The 25,316-nt window shown below is 53.6% G+C and overlaps 1 protein-coding gene across 2 annotated transcripts in view; it reads left to right on the top strand.

The window, feature by feature from the left end:
* ITGB4 (integrin subunit beta 4) overlaps positions 1 to 25,316 on the top strand; it is a 59,546-nt gene that overhangs the window by 18,629 nt on the left and 15,601 nt on the right. For both annotated transcript variants that reach the window (XM_078872675.1, XM_078872676.1), the window contains exons 8-31: positions 1,767 to 1,938; positions 3,005 to 3,268; positions 4,476 to 4,565; positions 5,562 to 5,690; positions 6,884 to 7,048; positions 8,034 to 8,110; positions 9,260 to 9,483; positions 10,342 to 10,445; positions 11,561 to 11,650; positions 12,322 to 12,451; positions 13,495 to 13,617; positions 14,920 to 15,038; positions 16,220 to 16,256; positions 16,981 to 17,166; positions 18,057 to 18,160; positions 18,608 to 18,666; positions 18,989 to 19,012; positions 19,529 to 19,677; positions 20,672 to 20,851; positions 21,512 to 21,660; positions 22,413 to 22,617; positions 23,113 to 23,454; positions 24,119 to 24,258; positions 24,884 to 25,064. In XM_078872675.1, coding sequence (XP_078728801.1) covers positions 1,767 to 1,938; positions 3,005 to 3,268; positions 4,476 to 4,565; positions 5,562 to 5,690; positions 6,884 to 7,048; positions 8,034 to 8,110; positions 9,260 to 9,483; positions 10,342 to 10,445; positions 11,561 to 11,650; positions 12,322 to 12,451; positions 13,495 to 13,617; positions 14,920 to 15,038; positions 16,220 to 16,256; positions 16,981 to 17,166; positions 18,057 to 18,160; positions 18,608 to 18,666; positions 18,989 to 19,012; positions 19,529 to 19,677; positions 20,672 to 20,851; positions 21,512 to 21,660; positions 22,413 to 22,617; positions 23,113 to 23,454; positions 24,119 to 24,258; positions 24,884 to 25,064 — 3,443 coding nt within the window. The remainder of the gene's footprint in view (positions 1 to 1,766; positions 1,939 to 3,004; positions 3,269 to 4,475; positions 4,566 to 5,561; positions 5,691 to 6,883; positions 7,049 to 8,033; positions 8,111 to 9,259; positions 9,484 to 10,341; positions 10,446 to 11,560; positions 11,651 to 12,321; positions 12,452 to 13,494; positions 13,618 to 14,919; positions 15,039 to 16,219; positions 16,257 to 16,980; positions 17,167 to 18,056; positions 18,161 to 18,607; positions 18,667 to 18,988; positions 19,013 to 19,528; positions 19,678 to 20,671; positions 20,852 to 21,511; positions 21,661 to 22,412; positions 22,618 to 23,112; positions 23,455 to 24,118; positions 24,259 to 24,883; positions 25,065 to 25,316) is intronic.

Raw genomic sequence — 25,316 nt, 5'->3', positions numbered from 1 at the left:
CGACCAGGTCCCGAGTATAAAATAGTACGTAGCATCGTGGCGGTTGAGATAACGAGTGGGGCTTGTCATTAAAAAGAGAGCCCTCAGGCTTGGTGAAACTTTCCTGGGAAAACAAGCATGCTAAGACAACATAAAAAATAAGTTTTACGTGAATGGCGATAGTGGGGGGTTTGGCCACTTTTTGCAAGTTGTTGAACGTCCGTTGCGCAACGTTACAAGTGCAATCTCCTTGCACGCGGACGTAACACCTCGTCTTCTTGGTTCTTTCGGTAAAGTCACATAGAAGGGAAGCAATAAAATAATAAAAATAAAACATAACAAAATAATTATCACGACGTTTCGGCCACAATGCAAGCAGCCGTCCTCAGGTGAAGACCAGGTCTGTCGGGGAGACATGTTTTATTTTTATTATTTTTTTTATTTTATTGCTTCCCTTCTACGTGACTTTACCGAAAGAACCAAGAAGATGAATCCCTGCAGTCACGAAAGCTTTAAATCGAAATGTAACACCTCGTGTCGTGGGCTCGTCCCGTGGGGGTGGCCACGAGATGGCTGCAGAGCAGCGGATTCCGGAATGCGCCTGTGCGGAGCTCTGCGCGTCAATTGCACCGCAACGCTCCGGCTCAAAGCTGCGGCTTGGAAATGATCGTCGAGGGAGCCGTGCTGCCAGTTCAAGAAGGGGGGGGGGGGGAGTGGAGAGGAGTGCGGTCCGATGCACTGGGGGGAGCTTGATCCGTGGACCCGCACTTGGGCAGTAAAGATAAAAGAGAGAAAGGGGTGCGAATATCCGAGGTTGATTGTGCTTGCATGGGACGAGGTTTTTTTTATTTTAGCAAGTGCTCCGTTACATGTTTTACACGTCGCATATGTCAAGGACAACGAGGCGCGCATCCTGACTGCACCGTTGCTGCGGTAGTGCGCCGCAGGAACGTTGGTGAGCTCCGTCTTAAGCGGGGCAACAGGGCATTCATTCCCTTGTGTTCGGCAATGACGGGCAATTGCCGTGCACCACTGCGAGGTGGGCAGCTGGGGCGGTGGTTGGCACACCGATCAGTGAGTTTAATTCCAAAAATAAAGGGTTTTTTTTGGGGGAGGGGTTGGATCGCGTGAATATGGATGTGTCGTTAAACCCGCCACCACCCGACACGGCCAATTAGTGAGGCTTGTCACGTAAACAAAACGTGCCAATTCGTCACTAGTTCAGCACACCGGTTGTTGGGCGTTGGAGAGTAAACTCGCAACAACACGAACAATTTGAGCACGACGTTTTCACTGCTGGTTTACAACCAACCTCGTCAGGCGATTTGCCAGAATTGTGAGGAAGTCTTCCTGCTTCCGGTCTTAAATAGAGGAGAGTCAAGGTGATGGCATCATCGTGAGCCTATCAGGTGCGAAGACCACAGGGTCTGTGTGTGTGTGGGGGGGGTGTTAATGTAGTCTTTTTAATAAATGTTTTCTCCTACAACATCAGAGTGCAGCGCCACAATAGTTTAAAACGATTTGAAGCATGTTTTATTTTCAAAATGGAAAAATGGTTTGGGGCGGGGGGGCAGAGCTTTGTGACGTCATATTTGAGGGAGGGGGTCTGACTTTTTGTGACGCCATGTGACGAAGGGGGTGGGGGGGTCAAAATCGTCCAAAATCACGTGACGTCATTTATGGACGGCCCCAACAACCTTTGCCGGAGGTCGAGTGAGCGGGGAGCATCGATCAACATCGACGCGTATCCTGCCCCCCCCCCCACCCCGCCCGCCTTACCCCCCCAGGCTGAAGCAGCCGTGGGAGGACAGCGACCCCCCCTTCTCCTTCAAGAACGTCATCCCGCTCACGTCCGACGTGCAGCACTTCCAGGACAAGCTGCAGGGCGAGCGGATCTCGGGCAACCGCGACGCTCCCGAGGGCGGCTTCGATGCCATGCTGCAAGTGGCCGTGTGCACGGTGAGGGCACGGGGGGGCAGGTTGGCGAGGGTGGCACTGCGCTCGATGACGTAGAAGTACTGTACAACGACGGAGGTGGTGGCGGGGGGGGGGTGTTAGCGAGCACCTATGACGGAAGGCAATGCACCGTGAGGGGGTGGGTGGCCAACACCACGCCCGGCCGCCTTTGTCTCCCCAGTGACGATGTTTGCACAATGAGTCGACTCGGGGGAGGTCCAGGACCGTTTCGGATAATCGTCACCGGTGTTGGCCGGAATTGAACTCGGGTCGCCGGCTTCGTAGGGCAGCGCGATGACCGTTGCACTCCTGCTCCTCGTGGAGGACCACGCACACACTGACACACACACACACACACTGACACGCACACACACTGACACACTGACACACACTGGCAACAGACAGACACATACTGGCACTGACACACACTCCCTGACGTGCCCTCCGTACCTCGCCATGCATTGAACACGTTCCTTCGGAGTGGGCAGGTAGGAACTTGGTTGGACAGCGCATGACAGACAAATATGCACGACAGACAGACAAATAATCCCTGGTGGGCAGTGTGGAACCTGTTGTTCCTACCTGTACATTTTTTGATACTCCTACTGATTCTCCTACTGTTATGGAGTGACTTATGCAGCCAGCTATGGCTGCAAAGTTTGGTCGTACATGTTATGTATATCGTTTTTATTTGAATCACAGTTCCTATGATCACTGTTACATTGCTTTTATAGCTTTATTTTGGTGATTTCGAAAACGTTTTGGTTTATCCATATGTGTTTGTTGTCGTACAGAGTTAGACTGATACCTTTAATCTAAATTGTCTAATGGTTGTTATTGTTTGACTTGCATCCCACTGGGATTTTTGCACACAGCATTGATAATCGGCGCTTTTTCTGGCAGACTTTGCAGTTTTTTCCTGGATTTTTCTGCTTGCGCGTAGTCACTTTAAGATGTTCCTTGTTCACGTTTTTGTTTGTTGCGGTTGCACCCGATGCAAGAGCCGAATGGCTCACAGGGCTACACCTCATAAATGAAACTGAAAAAACTTTTTTTTTAAACCGTGCAGAAGGAGATCGGCTGGCGCAACCGCACCACCCACCTGCTGGTGTTCTCCACGGAGTCGGCCTTCCACTACGAGGCCGACGGCGCCAACGTCCTTGCGGGGATCCTCAAGCGCAACGACGAGCAGTGCCACCTGACCCCCGACGGCGACTACACGGAGGGCGAGACCCAGGACTACCCCTCCGTGCCCACGCTCGTGCGCCTGCTGGGCAAGAACAACATCATCCCCATCTTTGCCGTCACGCAGCACGCCATCGAGTGGTACACGGTGAGGCCCAGGCCCCCCGCTCCACGTGTCACGCGGAGCGCGCTGGCGTGTGTGTGTGCCGTGCCGGCTCGCTAACAGCACTCGCCCTAACATTCTGTTCAAGTTAGACGGGGGATTCTAGATTTGAAGTTTCCGTGACTGCAAGGATTCATACTCTTTGGTTTTTTCGGTAAAGTCACGTGGGTAAAAATAAATAAATGAAAAAACAACTAAATTAAATCGCGACGTTTCGGAGGCAACACAAGCTTCCGAAGCTTGTGTTGCCTCCGAAACGTAGTGATTTAATTTAGACGGGGGATCTTCGTGTGTGTGTAAGGGGAGCGGCGGTGTCGCAGTTAGCGCGCTGCGCTACGAACCCGGCGACCCGAGTTCGATTCCCGCTCGCGGCCAACATCGGTGACGATTATCTGAACCGGGGCCTCCCCTAGGTTGACTCGGCCTCAAATGAGTTCCTGGTGTGGTTTGTAAACATTGCCACTGGGGAGACAAAGGCCACCGGGCGTGGTGTTGGCCACCCTTCATAGGTGCTACTCGCTAACAGCACTTGCCCCACCAGCCTGTTAAAGGCTACACAAGGGATCTTTGTATGTATGTTGAACTTCTTCCACACCGTACGTAGCCAACCACGCGAATCGGAGGTGCGGGGGACGGACAACAAACTAAACACAAAAAGCAGTTCCAAGGTCACGTGGTGTGTAGCTGGACCATGTGGCCCGCATGCCCAGCCACCGCATGCCCAAGCAGCTTCTGTTCCGCCAGATAGATGGGGCTAAACGGGCGCGGCATGGGCTAGAGTACAGGAGGATGTGGAGCTGATTGGACTCGCCGATGACTGGTAGCAGCAGTGTCAAGATCGACCTCTGTGGCGGAGGTTCGTGTAGGACGCTTCTGGGGAGTTGGAGGCAGTCGCCCTCCAGCAACAACGGAGGGCGGAGGAGCGATGCTCACAACAACGAGCGGAGAGATCCGGGCGGCTAAAACGCAGCAAGTTGGCACAGCAGGGGGCACGGGTGGCGCATCTGCCAGCCATCTCAGTCAGTCAACCGACGGCACCTTCGACACTTCACGTGGCCTCAAAGTGCACCTAGCATGGCACAAGCGCCGCGGTGACGTCACCGCCTGAATTAGTGATGAACGGCGGTTGTTGTCGTCGTTGTTGGTCGAGGGAAGTCGACCGCCCGTGTTTCTCGTGCCCGTGTCTTGGCAGAGTCTGGCGAAGTTCTTCCCGGACTCGACGTACGGAGAGCTCCAGGAGGACTCCTCCAACATCATCCAGCTGCTGCAGTCCTCCTTCAAGGTGCGGCCACCGTCACGCCCAGCGGCCTGGCGCCCCCCGTTGGGGGAGGGGTGTTTTGTGTTACCTTTTACGACGGTAAAACGTCTCTAAATTTCGATTTAAAGCTTTCGTGACTGCAGGGATTCATCTTCTTGGTTCTTTCGGTAAAGTCACGTAGAAGGGAAATAATAAAATGATAAAAATAAAACATTGTATTGTATTTTATTATGTTTTATTTTTATTCTTGTATTATTTCCCTTCTACGTGACTTTACCGAAAGAACCAAGAAGATAAAAGGTCTCTCTTGTCCAATTCTCCACGATCCGTGCTTGCTGCCGTTATCCACACGCTCCTAAGTGATCCGCGCACACCTTGTCTGCGTGCTGAATTCTCATTATTTAGCTTCTTTTTTTATCTGAGGCTTTGTTTGGAATGTTTATTTCTGCTGTAGATGAATGGGAAGAGAGTTTGGCGATTTCTAACACCTCATACGATTAGCACAATTTACATTTTCTCTCGTGTTTTTTTTTACTGAATCAAAGGTTGTGCATAGCTGATCATCAATACCTGTTAGATCCCTGGTTCCTTCTGGTAACAAATACAAATAGCCCTTGGGTTTCCACCTCTGAGGTTAAAAAATCAACGGGACATGTCATGCGAAGAGGAATATCTCACGCTACAGGAAGGGGAGGAGAGCTACATGTAAATGCACCGTCTTGTGTGATGTACTATTATTACTACGACATAAATAAAAAAAATTACCGGGACCGTTAATGTCCCGGGAAGGCCCACAGATTTCCCTGGACAGCGTCTTCAAAGTGAAGGGCGATCGTCGGCAAAACCACAACAGGGGGCAGCCCTCAGGTGCTGTGCCCCACAGGCAACCTATCCGAGGGGCAAATGAGGTTTGTTGCTTGTCAGTCGATGTAAGAGTCGGACTGCGGCGGTGTTGGTGGCGACCGGCGTTCCTCTGCCCGGCCCTTCTCTAATGCGCCGCGCGCTCCCGGCCTTGTGCAGGCTCTGCGCTCCAAGCTGCAGCTGCAGGCCGAGGGGCTCCCTCGCTACCTCAAGGCCGAGTTCCTGCAGGTGGCGGCCGACGGCACGGAGAAGGACGCCAGCGTGGTGACCGCGACGCCGGGCCAGATCGTGAGTGTCTCCTCCTCCGCTGGGTCACGCTGTTGTCCGGCGGTGACGCAGGCCCGGCTCCTGGGCCCAAGCGGCGGATCACGGCAGCAGCCCTGCCTCATGACCTCGTTTTTTAAACTCTTAAAAATGATTTCTCCTTTGAGGGAAATCGATTCTCTGCGGTGGAATTCAGCCAATTTATGTGGAACAAAAAACGACTTTCATATTTTTATTTCACCAGGTAAGGCACCACTGAGATATGAAGCTCTTTTGCAGAAGTGACCTGGCTATCACAAATGATAGCTCAACGAAGTGGCTTATCACGTGGACATTTATAGCAGCCAAATACTCACGTTGATTGTAAACATGGCGGTAAAAACCTGGAGGACCCGGAGAAAAATCCACATGACCACGGCGAGAAAAACATGCAAACTAAAAATATACAGGTGTCAGGGTCGGGATCGGGATCGAACCCATGGCCTCTTGTTTACCAGGCGAGGTAGTTAACATATCGCCACCACGCCATTAGCTCAAAGAGGGGGGGGCAGAGAGGAGCAGCATACAGAAACTCTGAGAGTGAGGGAGGGCACGACCCAGTCATCTATCATGCGTTCTGCTGTCGCTCCCTCGCTCTGTGTGTGTGAGCAAAGGCTGAAGCTACGAACCGACACTAGGGTCAAATGTTGTACCCACACTTTTTTTACTTTGACTATCAGAATATAGGAGGGGCTCGGTCTTCTCCACCCCCCTCGATGCTGTGGTGCAGACCCACGGGCTGTGGCCGAATCAGCCTGCATGCGCCTGATGTCGTCGGATCTTGGAAGTTGAGCAGAGTTGAGCCTTACATGAGAACCTGCTCTGGGATTCCAGGTGTTGTAGGCATCAGCACTCGGCATGGGAGACTGCTTGAGACGAACGGGGGTTGTGGGCTTGGGCAACAAGGTAGCCAGGAGATGGGAGTATGGCAGATGAGTCCTGTCCCCATGCACGGTCCCTGTGCCCTCACGTACTCACGTCCCGCATGACCCCCGTGTGCCCCATGACCCCGTGTCCCCATGTTCCTGTGTCACTATAACTCTGTGACCCCCATCTCCCCTCTACCGCCATCTCCCCCGAGACCCCTTATCCCCGTGCATCATCTCTCCGTGCTCTCACGTGCCCCGTGACCCCGTCTCCCCCCCCCCCCCCCCGCTACCACCCGCGTCGCCGTGCAGGTGAACTACCGCGTGAAGCTGACGGCGGACGAGCGTTATAACGAGCGGTCGCTGTGCGACATGACACCCAGGGAGCGCAGCAACATCAACTTCACGCTGAAGCCGGCGCGCTTCTACGACGGCCTCAACATCAACGCGGAGATCCTGTGTGACTGCCCGTGCGAGGTGAGCTGAGCACCTGGAACCTTCCAGTTCGTCATCTGTCGCTCGCTCCAGCAGTCGCGCTACGTCGAATAGCAGTTGGTGCAGCGGCAGTCGGTTAATTCGTCACCAGCCGTTTTGCCGCATGCCACCTGTTCGTCAATTTACGACCGTTGCGGTAGATGCCCCTACGTAAAATTGGTGAGAGAAGCACGCAATGGGCCACCGTGTGGTACGATTCATCGCTGAGAGTCAGTCTCAGGCAGAGGGAAAAAATGAAGGTCTTGAGACTTACACAGGGCAGGGAGTTGACAGTAAGGATGGCTGGGGGAAGAGAGTTCCAGACATTGGGGACAGCAGAAGATAATGAGCAACCTCCCTGGAGCAGTAGCTCAGACTGGAGATGTAGGAGAGTGCGTGGAGGGGTGTAGAGTGAGATGAGAAGGGAGAGGAAGGCAGAGGTGAGTCCACAGAAGATCTTGAAGATGGTGAGAGCGATCTTTGATTGATCCGGAATTCGATTAGGAGCCAGCGAGGGGCCCGAGTGATGATCTGCGACGGTCTGCACTCAAATCTCCGATTGTCGCACTTACGATTAGCGCGGTTGGCTACGTACGGTGTGAAATAAGTTCAACATACATGTTGTACTTATTTCATATATGTTGAATTTATTTCGCACCGTACATAGCCAATTGCGCTAATCGGAGGTACGGGGAAGGGGAACAACAAACGAAACACAAAAAGCAGTCCTCAATAAATGAGTTTTCAATCTAGATGATTTAAAAGTGCATCGCTCCAGTGGCTTCCTAGTGTCGGAAGGAAGAGCATTCCAGACGGCCGCAGAAGCGCATCTGAAAGCGCCGCGATGCCGCGGCCGTCTTTGCACATACGCACAACACAGCGAGCCACGCCGGTGTAGGCTTCACGCTGACTCCCCTCCGTCTCGCTCCCCCCCCCCCCCGCCGCCGCCTCTCCCCGTGTCCTCGCCCTCTGTCTGCCACGCCCGCAGGCCACGCCGGTGTCGAACCCCATGTGCAGTGGGAACGGACGCTTGACCTGCGGCCACTGCTACTGCAACGATGGCTGGTACGTGGCGGCGCTCGCTCGGCTCCACCCGGAACGACTTCCACCTTTGCCTTAGACTCACGTCACGAGTCGACCGGCAGGCCGCGTGCGGTGGTGGGGGGGGGCGGGTAAGGTCTCCCCCACCACTTCCAAAAGAGAACGACTGGCCAGTGGGTCACTCGCACCGAGACGTGGCCCGGTCGATGGCGCTGGTCAGGTTGGGGACACCTCACAGGTTGGACCGCGTGATGGTGGCCCATCCTGAGTGTGGGAGGGCAGTGATTCTTCACCTTCACTGCAGCCTTGCACACCTTTGGTTCTCCATAAGAATGTTAATAAACACACAGGGTTTGATGAAACAAAGTAGTGGTGCTTAGTTTGTGTTTTTCGATTATTTACCTTTATAAAAATTCTGACAAGAAAGGGCATCTCGTACCCCCAGGGAGTGTGTGCATCTCAGGTGAAGAAGAACCACCACTTCAGAGGGGTTCTCTAGAGAGAGTTGCCTCGAGTGGAGGCCCTTCCGCCAGCAGTGGCTTGAGCAAGACGTTGCGGGGTTGCTCCTTTACCTATTGGGTGCCACGTTGGCTATGAGATGTTAACTACCTCGCTTGGTATACAGGAGGTCGTGGGTTCGATCCCGACGCAGATGCCTGCTGCTGTATATTTGGAGTTTGCGTGTCTCTCCCCGTGGTCGCGTGGATTTTTCTCTGGGTCCTCCGTTTTTTCTCCTCCACATTCAGAATTGCCGTGCGTTTCGAGTATTTGGCTGCTATGCATTTCCACGTGATAAGCCACTTCGTTGAGCTATCATTTGTGATAGCCAAGTCGCTTCTAAAAAGAGTTATATAGCAGCTTAGTAGGCCTGACCTGGTGAAATAAAAAAAGAGTTCATAGTTTAGTTTATTGCGCAACTACCAATGAATGCTAGTTGCTTTTGTGAACGCTCCCATGAGCAACACATTCCTTGCACAAGCGCGGATCGGCGTAGCGTGACTAAAGCAAGCTTGGCGAGACGTGAAGAGTTGAGCTTTTGGGTCGTCCCAACAAAATAAATGACACAAAAGTGTCGGGGGGGTGGGGGCGGCAGGGAGCCGGGGAGGAGGGGGGGGGGGGGTGCCCACCCGCCCGCGCGTGCCCATCCGTGCGTGTGCCGCCGTCCCTGCGCAGGCTGGGCTCCAACTGCAACTGCAGCAAGCTGGGGACGTCGCAGTTGGTGAACGCGGCGTCGTGCACGCGGCCCGGCGACTCGGAGCCCTGCTCGAAGCGCGGCGACTGCGTGTGCGGCAGCTGCTTCTGCTGGCCGCGGCCCAACCCGCTGGAGAAGTACTACGGGCAGTACTGCGAGTGCGACAACTTCCAGTGCCCGCGCGCCAACGGCATCATCTGCAACGGTGCGCAGGCGGGCCGTCCCTAACCCACCGCTGGCGCGGATCTTGCCCCGACAGTCTGTTTAGGCCATTGGAACCTCATTTGCCAGTAAGAAATATGATAATTGTTTTTTTACCCTTTTATCTGGCAACAAAACTGACACCTTTTTTACGAAAAAAAAAATTATCATATTTTTTACTGGCAAATGAGGTTCCAATGGTGTAAATGTTTCACCCCGAGCTCTCATACTCTGATGGTGCAATGTATTTGAGTTGTGCGCCTTTTGGCGTCATCTGCTCCAACACCATGTGAGACTAGGCTCTAAGGAAAGCTGTCTCGGGTGTGGACCAATCAACTTCAAGGACAGTGCATACATTATCAGAGTTATGTGTTTTTTTGCATTATGACTGCAGGTATTGTGGTCTATGGAAACATGACTCCTCGTAAAAAAAAGGTGTCAGTTTTGTTGCCAAATAAAAGGGTAAAAAAACAATTATCAGTCTGTTTAGGCTTCACCCTGGGGGATGGGGGAGATGTTGTACGTATGTTTGTATGAACGCTGAACTTCTTTCGCGCTCTATGTAGCCAACCGTGCCAATCGGAGGTGCCGGTGGGGAAGGACAACGAACTAAACGCAACAAAAAAGCCGTTAGAAAGAAATTAATTTTCAATCTTTCAATGTGAACTCCCTTTGCCTGGCATGCGTTTCAGGTATTTGGCTGCTATCAATTTCCACGTGGGCCAGGTCGCTTCTGAAAAAGAGCTCAGTGGGAATTACCCGGTAAAAATAAAATAGTTTAGTTTATTTTATATAAAAATTCTGGTTTTAGTTGCATCTTTCTGTCTCGTCTCTGTGTCCATGTCCGTGTGTGTGAGTGCAGGTCGCGGCGACTGCAGCTGCGGGAAGTGTGAGTGCAGTGCCGGCTGGACGGGGGAGGCGTGCCAGTGCCCCCTGGGTGTGGAAACATGTCGCGATGGCCGCGGGGTGAGTGCCACACTCACTCACTCACTGACACACTCACTCACTCACTCACACACTCACTCACACACTCACTCACTGACATACTCACTCACTGACACACTCACTAACTGACACACTTACTCACTGACACACTCACTCACTCACACACTCAAAGACAAAGAGACACTCACTCACTCACACACTCACTCATTCACTCACACACTCACTCACTCACACACTCACACACTCACTCACTGACACACTCAAAGACAAAGACACACTCACTCACACACTCACACACTCACTCACTCACACACTCATTGACTGACACACACATTCACTCACACACTCACTCACTCACACACTCACTCACACATTCACACGCCAAGAAAAGACAAAGGGTTTCACACTCACAAAACAACAACAGCCGCCATCCACCACTAAGTAGCGGTTCAAGTTCAAGTTCATTTATTAGGTATAGCCCTGTGAGCCATTCAGCTCTTGAATCGGGTGCAACCGCAACAAACAAAAAACAAAAACATGAACAAAAAACATCTTAAAGTGAATATGTGACTAAGTGCACCACGGCGCTTGTGCCAGGCCAGGTGAATTTTGAGGCCGTGTGAAGTGTCAAAGGCTTGCTGGCAGGAGGTCACAGGACAGACCCAGTTGCCATGGGTTGACTTGACTGAGGTGACTGGCCAATGCGCCAACTTGCTGCGTTTTGCCTCATCGGCGCTCCGCTCGTTGTTTTGAGCGTGGCTCGCGTAACCCTCTGCTATTGTTGGAGGGTGACTGCCTCCAACTGCCCAGTCATGTCCATTTTACCGGACACAATGATAAAGATCCCCCGTATAGCCTTAACAGACTGTAGGGCCAAGTGCTGTTAGCGAGCACCTATGAAGGCCAGAACGGTACACGAGGGGGTGGGTGGCCAGCACCACGCCTGGCCGCCTTTGTCTCCCAAGTGGCGATGTTTACACACCGCACCAGGTACTCATTTGAGGCTGAGTCGACCTACACGCACGCTCACGCGCGTGCATCAGCGACTGCTCTATCCACTGCCACTGTGGCTGCGTGGCCGCGCTGTTCCCCCTCTGTGGCGAGAAGGGGAGCTGACGGATTCGTTGTGTTCGCAGGGAATCTGTAACGGCCGCGGGACGTGTCGCTGCGGCGTGTGCGAGTGTGACAAGCAGCAGTTCAGTGGCTCCACCTGCGAGGTCTGCCTGGTGAGTGGTGGTGAGGGGGGGGGGGCAACGCAGCTCCACTATTTGTACCGGGGTCACATCCTGGAAGAAGCTTTATGCGGTAATTCTCATGTGCCGTGGGGTGTGCGTGTGGGCGGGTGTGTGGGAGGAGCCGGAGTAATAGGTGCTCGCTAACAGCACTTGCTCCAACAGTCTGTGGAGGGTTATGCGGGGATCTTTGTTTTTGGTGCATGAAACTCGAGGTAGGTAACAATACACCCTGCCAGAGATTCTGTGACTCGCCATGGTTTGGTGGCATGATCCCCTTTAAGAATCAATGTTTTGTGTGTATTTTTTATCCCATCTCATTGACATTTTTCCAATTTCTTTTCACTATCTCATTCATACGGTTTTATTTTCTCCGTTAACCTGAATCTACCATAATATAATTCGTGCATAATTTTACATAAATCACAAATGAATTGATTCCCACGTGCACAATTCGACGTGCGTATCACGAGCGGAGGGTTTCGACCCGCGGCCGGGAATCAAACTCGGCTCACCGGATTCCAGAGAGCGGCGCGCGAGTCGCCGCTGTGCCGCCGTGGAAACGCCGAGCGAGTCGGCTGCCTGCCACGATGGCTCGTGAGCGACACCGATGACTCCGAGTGCCCGGCGGTGATGCGCGTGCGTGCGTGCGTCGGTGCGAGCAGAAGTGCCTGGGCCTGTGCGAGGACACGCGCTCCTGCGTGCAGTGCCAGGCGTGGGGCACCGGCGAGAAGAAGGGCGACGAGTGCGGGCGATGCTCCCCGCAAACCGTCATGGTCGACGAGCTCAAGGGAGGTCGGTGCTTCACAACACGCACGCACATACACAACACGCACACACACAACACGCACACACACAACACGCACATACACAACACGCACGCACATACACAACACGCACGCACATACACAACACGCACACAACACGCACACAACACGCACGCACATACACAACACGCACGCACACAACACGCACGCACACAACACGCACGCACACAACACGCACGCACGCACACACACAACACGCACATACACAACACGCACGCACATACACAACACGCACGCACATACACAACACGCACGCACACACACAACACGCACACACACACACACAACACGCATGCACACACACACACACAACACACACACAACACGCATGCACACAACACGCACGCACGCACACACACAACACGCACATACACAACACGCACGCACATACACAACACGCACGCACATACACAACACGCACGCACACACACAACACGCACACACACACACACAACACGCATGCACACACACACACACAACACACACACAACACGCATGCACACAACACGCACGCACGCACACACACAACACGCACATACACAACACGCACGCACATACACAACACGCACATACACAACACGCACGCACACACACAACACGCACACACACACACACAACACGCATGCACACAACACGCACGCACATACACAACACGCACGCACATACACAACACGCACGCACACACACACAACACGCATGCACACACACACACACAACACACACACAACACGCATGCACACAACACGCACGCACACACACAACACGCACATACACAACACGCACGCACATACACAACACGCACGCACATACACAACACGCACGCACACACACAACACGCACACACACACACACAACACGCATGCACACACACACAACACACACACAACACGCACACACACACACACAACACGCATGCACACACACACAACACACACACAACACGCGGTGAACGTGGCACCAACGCTGGCCGTGGCCGCGCGTGTCGCGCTCGCCTGCCGTCTGTCTGCGCAGCCAACTCGGTGCTCGAGGTTTGCAAGTTCAAGGACGAGGAGGACGGCTGCGTGTACCACTACACGGTGGAGAACTCCCCGGACGACCGCAGCGAGTACAGGATCGAGACGCTCAAGAAGAAGGGTGAGAGGCCGCGACACGGTCAGACGTTGCCGGGTGGCTGGCTCCGGGAATGAAAATAAAACTAAAACTGTGCGATTTTTTGGTTTTATGCAAACATCAGAATCAGATTATTTTTTATTTTTTTCCCTGGATAAAAAAAAAAACCGACGAGCTTTGAAGGTTTTCTTTTTCACACATGTCCAGCCGGGGTGGGGGGTCAGAAAGTTACAGCAACAAACGATATTTAAAATAATTAACCCGTAAAAACAAAGTTTTTCACTATAAATCCTTTATATGCGTGGCGGCTAGAGTCTTCTCGTCCTCTGGCTTGAGATGGCTGCCACCTATGGGTCAGATGATTGCCTGCCACCATTAAGCAATTGGTAATTAAATATAATTTATTTTTTCCTAAAAAGTGTACAAATTTTTTCACGAAAATAAATTGTCACGCACAACGAGTCTGTGTGCAAAATGTCAGCTCGATTGGATCACGGGAAGTGGGTTAAAAAACGACCGAAAGATTTGCACGGTCGTAAGCGCGCAAGCAAGCAAGCAAGTGAACTTAATATAAAGGATTTAAAAACGATCGGAATGCAGAGAATAGGAAATGTAATCAAATCGCGATCAATAAATATAAATAACGTATAAAGGTTCAAATTTGACATCAATTCTCAACTCCCAAGGGCAGGCCCTGAAAGGTTAGTTAATCGAGATGCACTACAAATGAAAATAATAATTTTAAACATTTTGGCAGTTGTGTTGCTCGCAGCGTTTGATGATTTGTATTGCTGTGTTTGCATTGATTGCGTGAGAGTCTGCTAAGCCTCACGATAAAATGTGGGGTCACGCCGGGCTGATCTACCTTTGCGTGGCCAATCGTTGTGACGTGTGTGTGTGTCAACGATGAGGGAACACGCTCAGGAAACTTCCTGCAGGCTACTTGAGAGTAGACGTGCCTTGGGATTTCGACTGCTTCATGTTGATGCTTTTACAATCACGTAAATGAATAATGACGATGTCGTTTGGGTGTAAACGGTGCGATGTGATCGCATCGTACAGTGTGCGGCGGCGTTGCGGTTTGGTGATGCGATTCAGCGGTGACATTGTGCGGTGGTCCGGTGGTCGCGACGATGTCATTTTACTGCACGGTGGTGATGTGGTGCGTTGCTGACGTGTGGTGGCGTGGTGCGGCGGTTGTGACGATACCGTTCACTGTGCGGTGCCGACCGCACGCGCGGTGTGGTGATGACATAGCGGTGGCGGCGTGGCGCGGTGGTGGTGACGCCGTCGTCGTGTGCCGTGCGCTCGTTGTCGCTTCCCCAGAGTGCCCGGCGGCTGGCTTCCTGTGGCTCATCCCCCTCATCATGCTCCTCATCCCGCTGCTCGGCCTGCTCGCCTTCCTGTGCTGGAAGTGCTGCGTCGGCGGCTTCGCCTGCTGCAAGGTGACGGCTGACGCACGGCGCCCGGAGAGGAACAACGCGCCGGGAGCATCCGGCCGCTACAAATGTCCACGTGATGATGATAAGCCACTGAGTGGAGCGCTCCTTTGTGGCCAGGTCGCTTCTGAAAGAGAGCTATATAGCTCAGTGGGCCTTGACCTGGTGAAATAAAAATGTAGTTTAGTTTAGACCAGGGCAGAGGGATACAGGGGCAGCGAAGTGACCGGTACAATTCTCTCGTTATCACTGTGTACACGCTCTGCTTGAGGGTGACTGCGTACAGCTTGTACGGAGTGCACGAAATGCAAGATTGCTTTCGGAGTGAGCTGCAGACTCCTTCTCAGCGTATGGAGAGTGTGTGTGTGTGTGTGTAAATTCATCGTCCAGGCTTGAAGCTTGCGAGCCATTGTGATAATAGCTTCGAGAGGAGCGCCTGTTTTAATGCACTCCGAGACGCTGGTATTCACACCTTTGTCACTTTTACGTTACAACTACAACAGACGTTAAGACCGCATTTAATGGGTTTACCTGAAACTTCAGTGTCACACTGATATTATACTCGTCATGTGGCGGGAAGAAAGTGGTGGTACGGTGGTTCGTACAGAGGCAAAGATCTCCCCTATAGCCGTAACAGATTGTTGGGGCAAGTGCTGTTAACGGGCAATTATGAAGGCCGGCATGGCACACGAGGGGGTGGGTGGCCAGCACCATGCCCGACCTCAGCGGCGATGTTTACACACCGCACCAGGTGCTCATTTGAGGCTGAGTCGACCTAGGGGAGGCCCAGGAGCAGTTCAGATAATTACCACTGGCGTTGGCTGTGAGTGGGAATCGAACTCGGGTCGCCAGGTTAGTAGCGCAGCGCGCTAACCGCTACACTACCGCTCCGTTCGTACACACACACGCACTCGCAATGAACCTGGCGACCCGAGTTCGATTCGGAGCCACGGCTGTCTTTGGTTCCACCCCCACAACTTCACCAACTCGCAGTGAGCAGCCCACGTAGGGAAGTGCGGTCGAATGACCCCTTCTGACCGGCACGGCTGCGTGGGGAGGCCTCCATCCGGAAGTGGATTGACAAAAGGGTCTGTGGATTAATGGAAATTATTACCCGTTACGTTGTCTGACCGTGTGACGCCTCATCAGTATTCACATCTGATAACGTGGCTTCTTTTTCTCCACAGGGATACCAAAAGGTTCCGATTGGAGCCTGGACTAAAGGTGAGCACGCAGCCGTTTTCAGAGCTCATATCAGGCCTAGCCTGAATGTAAACGCCTTCCTGGGCAAGCAAAGCATTCCACATTATGTTCTGATAATGATCCTACCCTTAGCTACCACGTGGGTGCACAGAGCAAGCTTTAATAAAGGTGCCTCAATGTTTAAACGGCCGTGCCAGGAGATCAAACAGGCGGACCGCTGGCCTTGCAACGTGCAGTGTGCTCACCATTACACCAAGGCGGATGAGATGGGTTGCTATCTACACGAGACACGTGGTGTCTACAGTAGAAAGGCTATTGGGGACATTGTCTACGTTTTTTTTAACATCCAGGTAAGGCCCACTGAGCTATGTAGCTTTTTTCAGAGGCCACCTGGCTTATCACAAATGATAGCTCATCTAAGTGGCGTATGGTGTGGAAACTTACAGTAGCTCAATACTCGTAACGCACATTGATTCTAAATGTGGAGGGGAAAACCGGAGGAGCCGGAGAAAAATCCACGCGACCACAGGGAGAGAGAGAGACACGCACACTCCAAATACATAAGCAGGCATCAGGGTCAGGATCGAACACACGGCCTCCTGCATACCGGGCGAGGGAGTTAACATCTCTCCACAGCGGCACCATTTCATTAAGGGTCTACAGAAGGTGGGCAGTGTCTACGGGAGACACGGGCGGCGCGGTGTCCTAGACGTTGCCGGAGTTTTGCCGGTTCGCTCGCCCACAGGTCGCACGGTGGGCTGGACGGAGGACCAGTACCTGTTCCACCAGAACGCGCTGACGGCCGACTACGTGGACACGCCGCTGGCCCGCGCCGGGCCCCTGGGCGGCCCCGACATCGTCAAGTGGAAGGTGACGGACAACGTCCACAAGCCGGCGGCCACCATCCCGCCTCCCAGCATGCAGGAGACAGGTGCGCGAGAAGCCGGTGTCCCGCACGCCGGGGAAACCTTTCGGCGGCGCCAACCTCGCCAGCCTTCGGCGCTATCGTTCGCGTCTTCATCGTTTCATTCCCCCCCCCCCCCCCCGATGATTTTGATCCCCAATTGTGCTGTCGGCATCACGTGACGAGACCGAGTGACCGTTCGGGCCTCTTGCGTTTTAGATTCTTTGGATTATTTTGCTGCTGTACATTTCCATGCCGTGAGCCACTTTGTTGAACTGTCATTTGTGGCGAGGTCGCTTCTGAAAAATAATAGTTCAGTGGGCATTACCTGGTAAGATAAAAGTTTCGTTTCATTCGTATAATATTTTTCAAGTGATTTGTTTCCCTTTCCAACACTTTCCTTTTGCATTGTCTGTTGTTATGACGCCATGACCCCGTGCCCCGACTAGACAGCTGTGAAAAAGAGCTTTATAGCTCATCGAATTCCCCCCACTCCCACCCCACTATGTTAGAGAGCGGCCTATGTTTCTCCGCACGGTTGGAACCCAGCGGCCGCCCTGGTTACCACTGCGGACGTATTCACTCTCAAATATTTTGCGCCGTCCGCTTCACGCTGGACGCTGAAGACCCCTCGGCGTCATTCGGCAAAAGGAGGCGGCCGTGTACGCCAGAGTCACAGTCCACATTTTTGGAAAATGATGAAAAAATAAAGAAAAATTTGCCCACAAATATTTCATTTCAGAACACGTTGTAATCATCGCCTCCATAAGAATGACGTGAAGACGAAATGTATGAGTTTACCAGCATAGGGAAGACGATAGTTGTCGGACGTGGTTCTGACCGCACCATCCCCGCCCCTCACAGCACTTGCCACCACCGTCTATGTCGGCTATATGGGGGATCTTTGTCTTTGTCAGTGTACCATGGCATCACCCTTCGTCTGGCGCGGCTCATGAATGATAACCTGGCGCAGCCGGGAACTCCGGAGAACAAGACCCTCATCAAGGAGGTGGAGCAAAATGTGAGTGGCACGGAGCACTTCCAACCACCACACACACACACCTCTAAAAATACAAAGATTCCCCGTATAGCCTCAACAGACTGTTGGGGCAAGTGCTGTTAGCGAGTAGCACCTATGAGGGCCGGCACGGCACACGAGGGGGTGGGTGGCCGGCACCACGCCCGACCGCCTTTGTCTCTCCAGTGGCGATAATTTCACACACCTCACCAGGTACTCATTTGAGGCTGAGTCGACCTAGTGGAGGCCCAGTAGGCCCACTGGTGTTGGCCGTAATTGGGAATAGAACTCGGGTTGCCGGGTTCGTAGCGCAGCTCGCTAACCGCTAGACTACCCCTCATCATGATCATCATCACCACCCCGATCGTCACCACTGCCCCACCAACGTAAGATGACACCGTGGCGCGGCTCGTTCTGGTTCAACCTCGCGTTGTGTTTGCGCGTTTGCAGCTGAACACGGTGTACGGCAACGTCATCGGAACGCAGACCGTCCGCAACACGGTGCTGAGGTGCGTCACCATCGTCTCAGCGTCCGCCACCCACTGAATCGCACCGACAATGAGCAGTGCACTTCACTCGGATCGTTTGGTGCTGTTGCTGACAAAGTGTAGTGGTGCTGCTAACACACTGTGTTCATTACTAATGCTGTGGCCTTAACAGGACCAAACATTTTTAAGAGGCGATGTTTGGCAGTGGCCCTTCTGCATAACATTTGCTTCAGAGTGCACGTCCTTTTTGAGACGTTCATGGGGTAAATAATTGGCGTTGTTATTATCATGACCATTATGCATAACACAAACTAATTCATGCCGAATTGTTTTGCTGTTACAGATTGCAGCCGAATGCTGGCAAAAGGTGAGAGTTTGTCCCTGAAGGGTTTGCCTTACACCTCCCACGCAGATTGTGTACCACGAGCAGACGTCTGATAACAAATAAATTAAGTTGAAAATAAACGTTGAGTTTTTTAAGAAGTCAAGTGACCTCAAGCTTCTAAACTATTTATGTTTTCATCTGATGCCCATTAAAACATACTTCATTGCATACAATCGTATAGATTTTATTTTCATGAATTTAATCTGCTATGTATGTATGTATGTTGAACGTCTTTCGCGCTGTACGTAGCCAACTGTGCTAATCGTAGGTGCTAGAGTTTTCCTTGGGGGTTCCAGCGGTTCAGCAGTGGTTTGCACGCCATGCTACGAATTCGAAGGCCCGAGTCCGATTCTCGGCTACAGCTAACGTCAGCGGCGGGCGATATCTGAACCCTCTCCTTCTTCCCGCGTGTCGTCCCTGGGTCCCGTCTCTCTTTCTCTCCGATGACTCGTTCCGTCTCTCCCCCACCGGCGCCGTCGCGAACCTCTCTCGGCGCAGGGACAGGAACGTGGTGGTGGACACGGTGCTGCCGGCGCCGCGATCGGCCCTCCGGGAGATCATGGAGACCACGGAGAAGCAGGTGAACCTGGGCGCCTTCAGCAAGGTGCCCGTCGTGCCGGGCTTCTACACCGTGGCCACCGACCGCGGTGAGACCCCCGCACGCGCGGCCGCCTCCACGGCAAACAAAATACCCCGGCGGACGAGAGCCGTATAGGTCCGCGCTGAATGGCTCTCCGATGTGTTTTTCGGGCGTTGTGTATCGCTGCGTGATGCTCGGCACGATGTCCGACGTCGTTTCGCCCCACGTGCTGCTGAGCTTCTCCAGGAACTGAGGTGGGCAGCTCGATTTCGCTCTCCTTTATGTAGCGCTGCTGCTGCTGATGCAGGTGTTGCCGGTTCTTGATGCTGATTGGCTCAGCTCTCTGGCGTAGGGCCGCCCAATGTTGTGCCTCTTGGTCTGCGAGCATGTCGGAGTACCACGATGCGTGCATACGAAGGGCAATGGGAAGTCCATCTCAAATAAACAATGGGACGTCTATATTCTTGGTTCTTTCGGTAAAGTCATTCGACCGTACTTATTATTTCCCTTCTACGTGACTTTACCGAAAGAACCAAGAATATGAATCCCTGCAGTCACGAAAGCTTTAAATCAAAATGGGACGTCTGTGAATTGTTTAGGCAGGCAAAGTCTCTTGAAAAAGAGGCGTTTGGTCTGAACAGTCTCTCACGTGGTCTGACATAACTTAGAAGAAAGAACAAATGAATTTCATTGAGCGTGAAACCACTGTGACATTGAGCCCAGCGCGGTGTTAATATTAGGAAGCCACTGGAGCTATGCACTTTTAAATCATCTCGATTGAGAACTTATTTCTTTAGAAATGCCTTTTTGTGTTCCCCCCCCCCCCCCACACTTCCGTTTAGCGCGGTTGACTATGTACGGTGCAAAAGAAGTTCGACATACGTGCATAGAGACCGATAGACTCACACGGCGTCCCATAGGCTCACATAGAGACCCACACATCGATTGAACACTCTAGATTGAAGACTCAGTTCAACGCACGTACATGCGTACGCACACGCACGCACCGTGAACTTACCCGACGCGTCTTTGACGGCGCGGCGCGACGCTGTCCCGTGCAGACGCCCACGGCGAGGTGGAGTACCAGGAGGGCGTGGACGTGCAGGACGTGCGCGTGCCGCTCTTCGTCAAGGAGGAGGACGACATGGAGAAGAAGCTGCTGGTGGAGGCCACGAGCGTCCCCGAGGGGCTGGCACGCATCACGCGCCGCAACGTGCACATCACCATCATCAAGGACATGGGTGCGAGCCGCAACGGTCGGGGGGGGGGGGGGTGGGCGGTGGTCTCGTCGCCGTTGCGTCAAAGCACTCCTCACTGCATTGTGCTCGAGTCTCCGCCAACGCCCATTGGCTGGTGTGGCCCAATACGATCGGGCTGGTCCCTACGACCAATCCGGCACGTGGTGGCGCAGGGGATGTCGTCTCCCTCGCCCGGTGCGCAGGAGGTCATCGGTTGGACGCCGGACCCTGACGATGCCCGTGGTGTATGTTTGGAGTTTGCGTGTGCTCGCTCACCACATTTATGATCAGCACCCGTTTAGATGATTTGGCTGCTTCTATAAATTCCCACGTATGGTGGTGATGATGATAATGACGTCAGTCACTTCGATGAGCTATCATCACGTGTGACCAGGTCGCCTCTGAAAGCACAAATTGACAATAAGGGACGTAAAATTATTACAAAAAATCCAATTCTTTTATCACCGACGTTTCTTTCTTAAGTTCATTCAGCCAGCCGGCCACAATTGGGCAAAGCCTATCCCACTCTCCACGCAGGCAACCGTAGAGCAGCACAGACTAGCTCGGCGTTCCTAGCCCAACGTCGAACGCCAACGACGACGTCTCTAAGAGCCGTCGCGTCACCCGTTTCCCTCTTTCCACCGTCGCGCCTCGTGGCTGCAGCCAAGAGCATCGTGAGCTTCGTGCAGCCGGCGTACACCATCCGAAATGCCGTCTCCAAGGTGGTGGTGCCTGTGGACCGCAACATCCTGGAGGAGAGTCCTGCCCAGATCAAGTACCAGACCCACGACCTCTCGGCCATCGCCCGGCAGGTGCGGCCCTTGCACGCTCACACAAAGATCTCCCCCCACCACCCCACCCCCCCACCGTATAACCTTAACAGACTGTTGGGGCAAGTGCTGTTAAGGAGTAGCAGCACCTATGAGGCACACGAGGTAGACCTAGGGGAAGCCCATGAACGTTTCAGATTATTGTCACCGGTGTTGGCCGTGAGCGGGAATCAAACTCGGGTCACCGGGTTCAGTAACGCAGCGCGCGAACCGCTGCGCCACCGCTCCCCGCCGCTCGCTCGCTCGCACCACTGTGCTATGAACAACCGGGACACTTCATCAAGAGTGTCTCATCACATTGCCGGAATAGGGGAGAGGGTGCTGCAAGGACGTTATTCTCAAGATTATGAGACACGCAACTTTCCCCCCCACATGTTTTTCAAAGCATCTTATCGTGCACCCCATAGTCCGGTAGGTGTGTGTGTGTGGGAGCGGTAGACTGACGAACGGGCACATTATTAGAATTTGTTGCGTTGTATTTAATACAGAAGAGTGGTACTGTGGAGGTAGGTGGCTACTCGGCTGGGCGGCAAAGTGGCAACCCTCCGGCTGGGAGACTGGCGCAGAGCTGAGGATTTAATTTTATTCTCAGACAACGGGGAAGGTTCACGCAGGCCACAGGACAGCGCGCGCCCACCGGCTCGATTCCACTCCGGGCCAGGTATGACTCGTGACGACCCCCTCCCTACCTCCCCCCCCGCCTCGCTTCGGTCGCTTGGGCGCGGCGTGCTCAGGACTACGAGCCCACGGAGGGAGTGCTCAAGTTCACTCCGACGGAGAAGGACAAGGAGATCTCCATTCCGATCCTGCCGGCACGCAGTTCTCCATCCCAGCTCTACGCCCAGCCGCGCCAGTTCGAGGTGGAGCTCTTCGACCCCAAGCTGGGCGCCCGCATCGGCCGCTACAAGCGCTCCATCATCACGCTCCTGGATGACCGCGGTGAGCGGGGTTCACTCGGTATTTCACCGCTCGCTTGGGAGACTCAAGCCAGGCTCGGAATCGGCGATCTTTACTTTAGGCCGCAGGAGGAGGAGGAGGGGGAATCCGAGGAGCTGTGAAGCTCTTTTTTAATAAATGTCCAGTAGGGCGCGGGTCAACAAGGTTACAACAGCAAACAATGCAAAAGAAAAACGAGTGCAAAAATAGAGAAAACGGTAATAAATTAACAAAATATTAATAATTATTTAGTTAACAGAGTCCGATTTCTCGAGATTGGGCAAGGCAGCCAAAACAACAACAAAACCAGTCCTGGACCACACCGAGATAATGCAGAGTCCCCCAACAAGTAGGTGACACGTGACAAGCAGCCTTGGCTGTTCTATAGCTAAGGTGGCAGCAGCGGCGGCGGCGGCCTATGTTTCTAGCACCGCAGCAGCGGGACGGCGGAGGCAAGCCGCGCGACCGCCCGACCTTACCTCCCCGCGTCCCGCACAGACCCCGGCCTGCTGGAGTTCTCCAAGACCTCGCAGGTGCACAAGCAGGGCCAGGCGGAGATCCACGTGCCGGTGGTGCGCACGCGCGGCCACGACGGCGACGTGCGCGTCAAGTGGAAGACGCTGCCCTCGCTGCCGTCGCGCCCCTCCGCCTACCAGAACATGTCGGGCGAGCTGGCGATGCCCGACGGCGAGATCCAAAAGAGCATCACCATCCCGTACCGCCAGCCCGTCGACCCGACGCGCGACGACAACTTCCAGGTGGTGATGTACGAGCCGTCGGGCGGCGTGGCGCTGGGCCAGCGCAAGGAGACCGTGGTCACCGTCAGCGCGCACGGACAAGGTGAGCGGAGCGCGCTCCGGGGTTTTGGGGACCGCCGCCCGGCACTCGTTATGGGCCGCGTGTGGCGGTCGTGGTCGTGTTGGGCAGGCCCGGCGGGGAACTGTCCGGGTCATGCTTTATTGTGCAGGCCAGGTAGCTCTTTTTTCTTTTTTCAGGTAAGGCCCACTGAGCTATGTAGCTGTTTTTCAGAAGCGACCTGGTTTTCACAAAGGATAGTTCAACGAAGTGGCTTATCACGTGGACATTTATAGCAGCCAGAAACGCTAAACGCACGTTGATTCTAAATGTGGAGGGAAAAACCAGAGGATCCAGAGCAAAATCCACGCGACCACGGAGACAACATGGAAACTCGAAATATACAGGCGTCAGGGTCGGGATGGAACCCACGGACTCCTGCATACCAGGGGAGGGCGATAGCATCTCGCCACCGCAGCGAGTTGTGTAGGCCAGGTATTGTACAAGCTAAGTGTTACATTGGACTGGTGTTGTACAAGCCAGGTGTTGTTGTGCAAGGCTACGTTGGACAGGACCGTCGTTACATTGACCAGGTTGTTACACAGAGCAGGTTTTTGTGCCCAGCGGTTGTTGCTGTGAAATCTCAGCGCCGGATGCTGTGTTTGCGCTGGGCGGGCACTGAGCTGTGCGCTGGGCGCGTGTGCCGCAGAAGTCATCGTGCCAGACAGCATGCAGAAGTCACACATGGACATGTCCGGCCCGGGGGACGTGCAGGCCGAGGCTCTGAATGGGAAAACGATCCGCATCAACTGGACGCCACCGCCCGGAGCCACCGTTAACGGATACAAGGTGCGTAACTGCTGTTTGTGTGTAGCTTGTTGTCCTTCCCCTCCGATTATCAGGGTTTTCTATGTATGGTACGAAAGAAGTTCAACGTACAGTACATACAAGTGCCAGATTATCCATGTAGCAAAAGTAGCATATGATACGGGTCCTGCACTTTCAAGGGCCCCACGCTAAATGCTTTCAAGCTGTCAATTCTGGTTCAGTGATTCTGCACTTGCTCTATCACTATAGTACTATACCGCCTACGTTATTTCCCACAATGCATTGTCTCATCTGTTCCATCTCGTTTAGTCAATTGGCATAAGCAGTAAAAAGCTGCATACAAAATTGCATGAAACTAAATCCATCACAAGCCTGACCCATCCACCCGCTGCCCGAGATGCTCGAGGCTTGTGACTGGAGGAGGCGGCACGGTTGGATACGTACGGTGGAAACAAATGACAAAATGTGCAGTGGACACCTACGCGGCTACCTGCCCATGGATCGCGATGACGACGACGATGGTGATGACGATGGCCATCCCTCCGACGTCTCATCGCGTTGTGCCGCGCGCCGTTCGCGAGCGAACGCGAGAGATCCGCTCCGACAGCGCGCAGGAGCGTCACGCTCTGACTCGGTGGCCGCGCAGGTTCGCTACTGGATCGACGGGGAGGACGAGGGCGACGGGCAGCTGGTAGAGACCAAGACGACGGAGGTGCAGCTCACGAGCCTCTACGCGTACTGCGACTACCTGATGTGCGTCTACGCCATCACCCCACGCGGCCTGGGGCCCGCGTCAGAAGTGGTGACCTGCCGCACGCTTGAGGAAGGTGAGGCTGCCCGTGGACCCGGTGGTCAGCTGATCTGTGAGATCCGTGGGATATGTTACCAGTTCCATCTGATATATGTGTATGTATGTATGTACAGTTTGTGTGTGCGTGCGAGTGTGTTTGGGCAAGTAATTTGCTGACCCGCCCCCACTGGACATCTGAGAAAAAGAGCTTCATAGCTCATCAGATTCCTCCCTCCAGAATAAATAAAGATTCTGATTCTGATATGTGTGTGTGTGCTGCGCTACAAAT

The sequence above is a fragment of the Lampetra fluviatilis genome, chromosome 35 (genome assembly GCF_964198595.1).
Source record: "Lampetra fluviatilis chromosome 35, kcLamFluv1.1, whole genome shotgun sequence".
Lineage (NCBI taxonomy): Eukaryota > Metazoa > Chordata > Hyperoartia > Petromyzontiformes > Petromyzontidae > Lampetra > Lampetra fluviatilis.
Note: the sequence above shows the minus strand (reverse complement) of the source record. Positions and strands in the feature narration are given on the sequence as shown.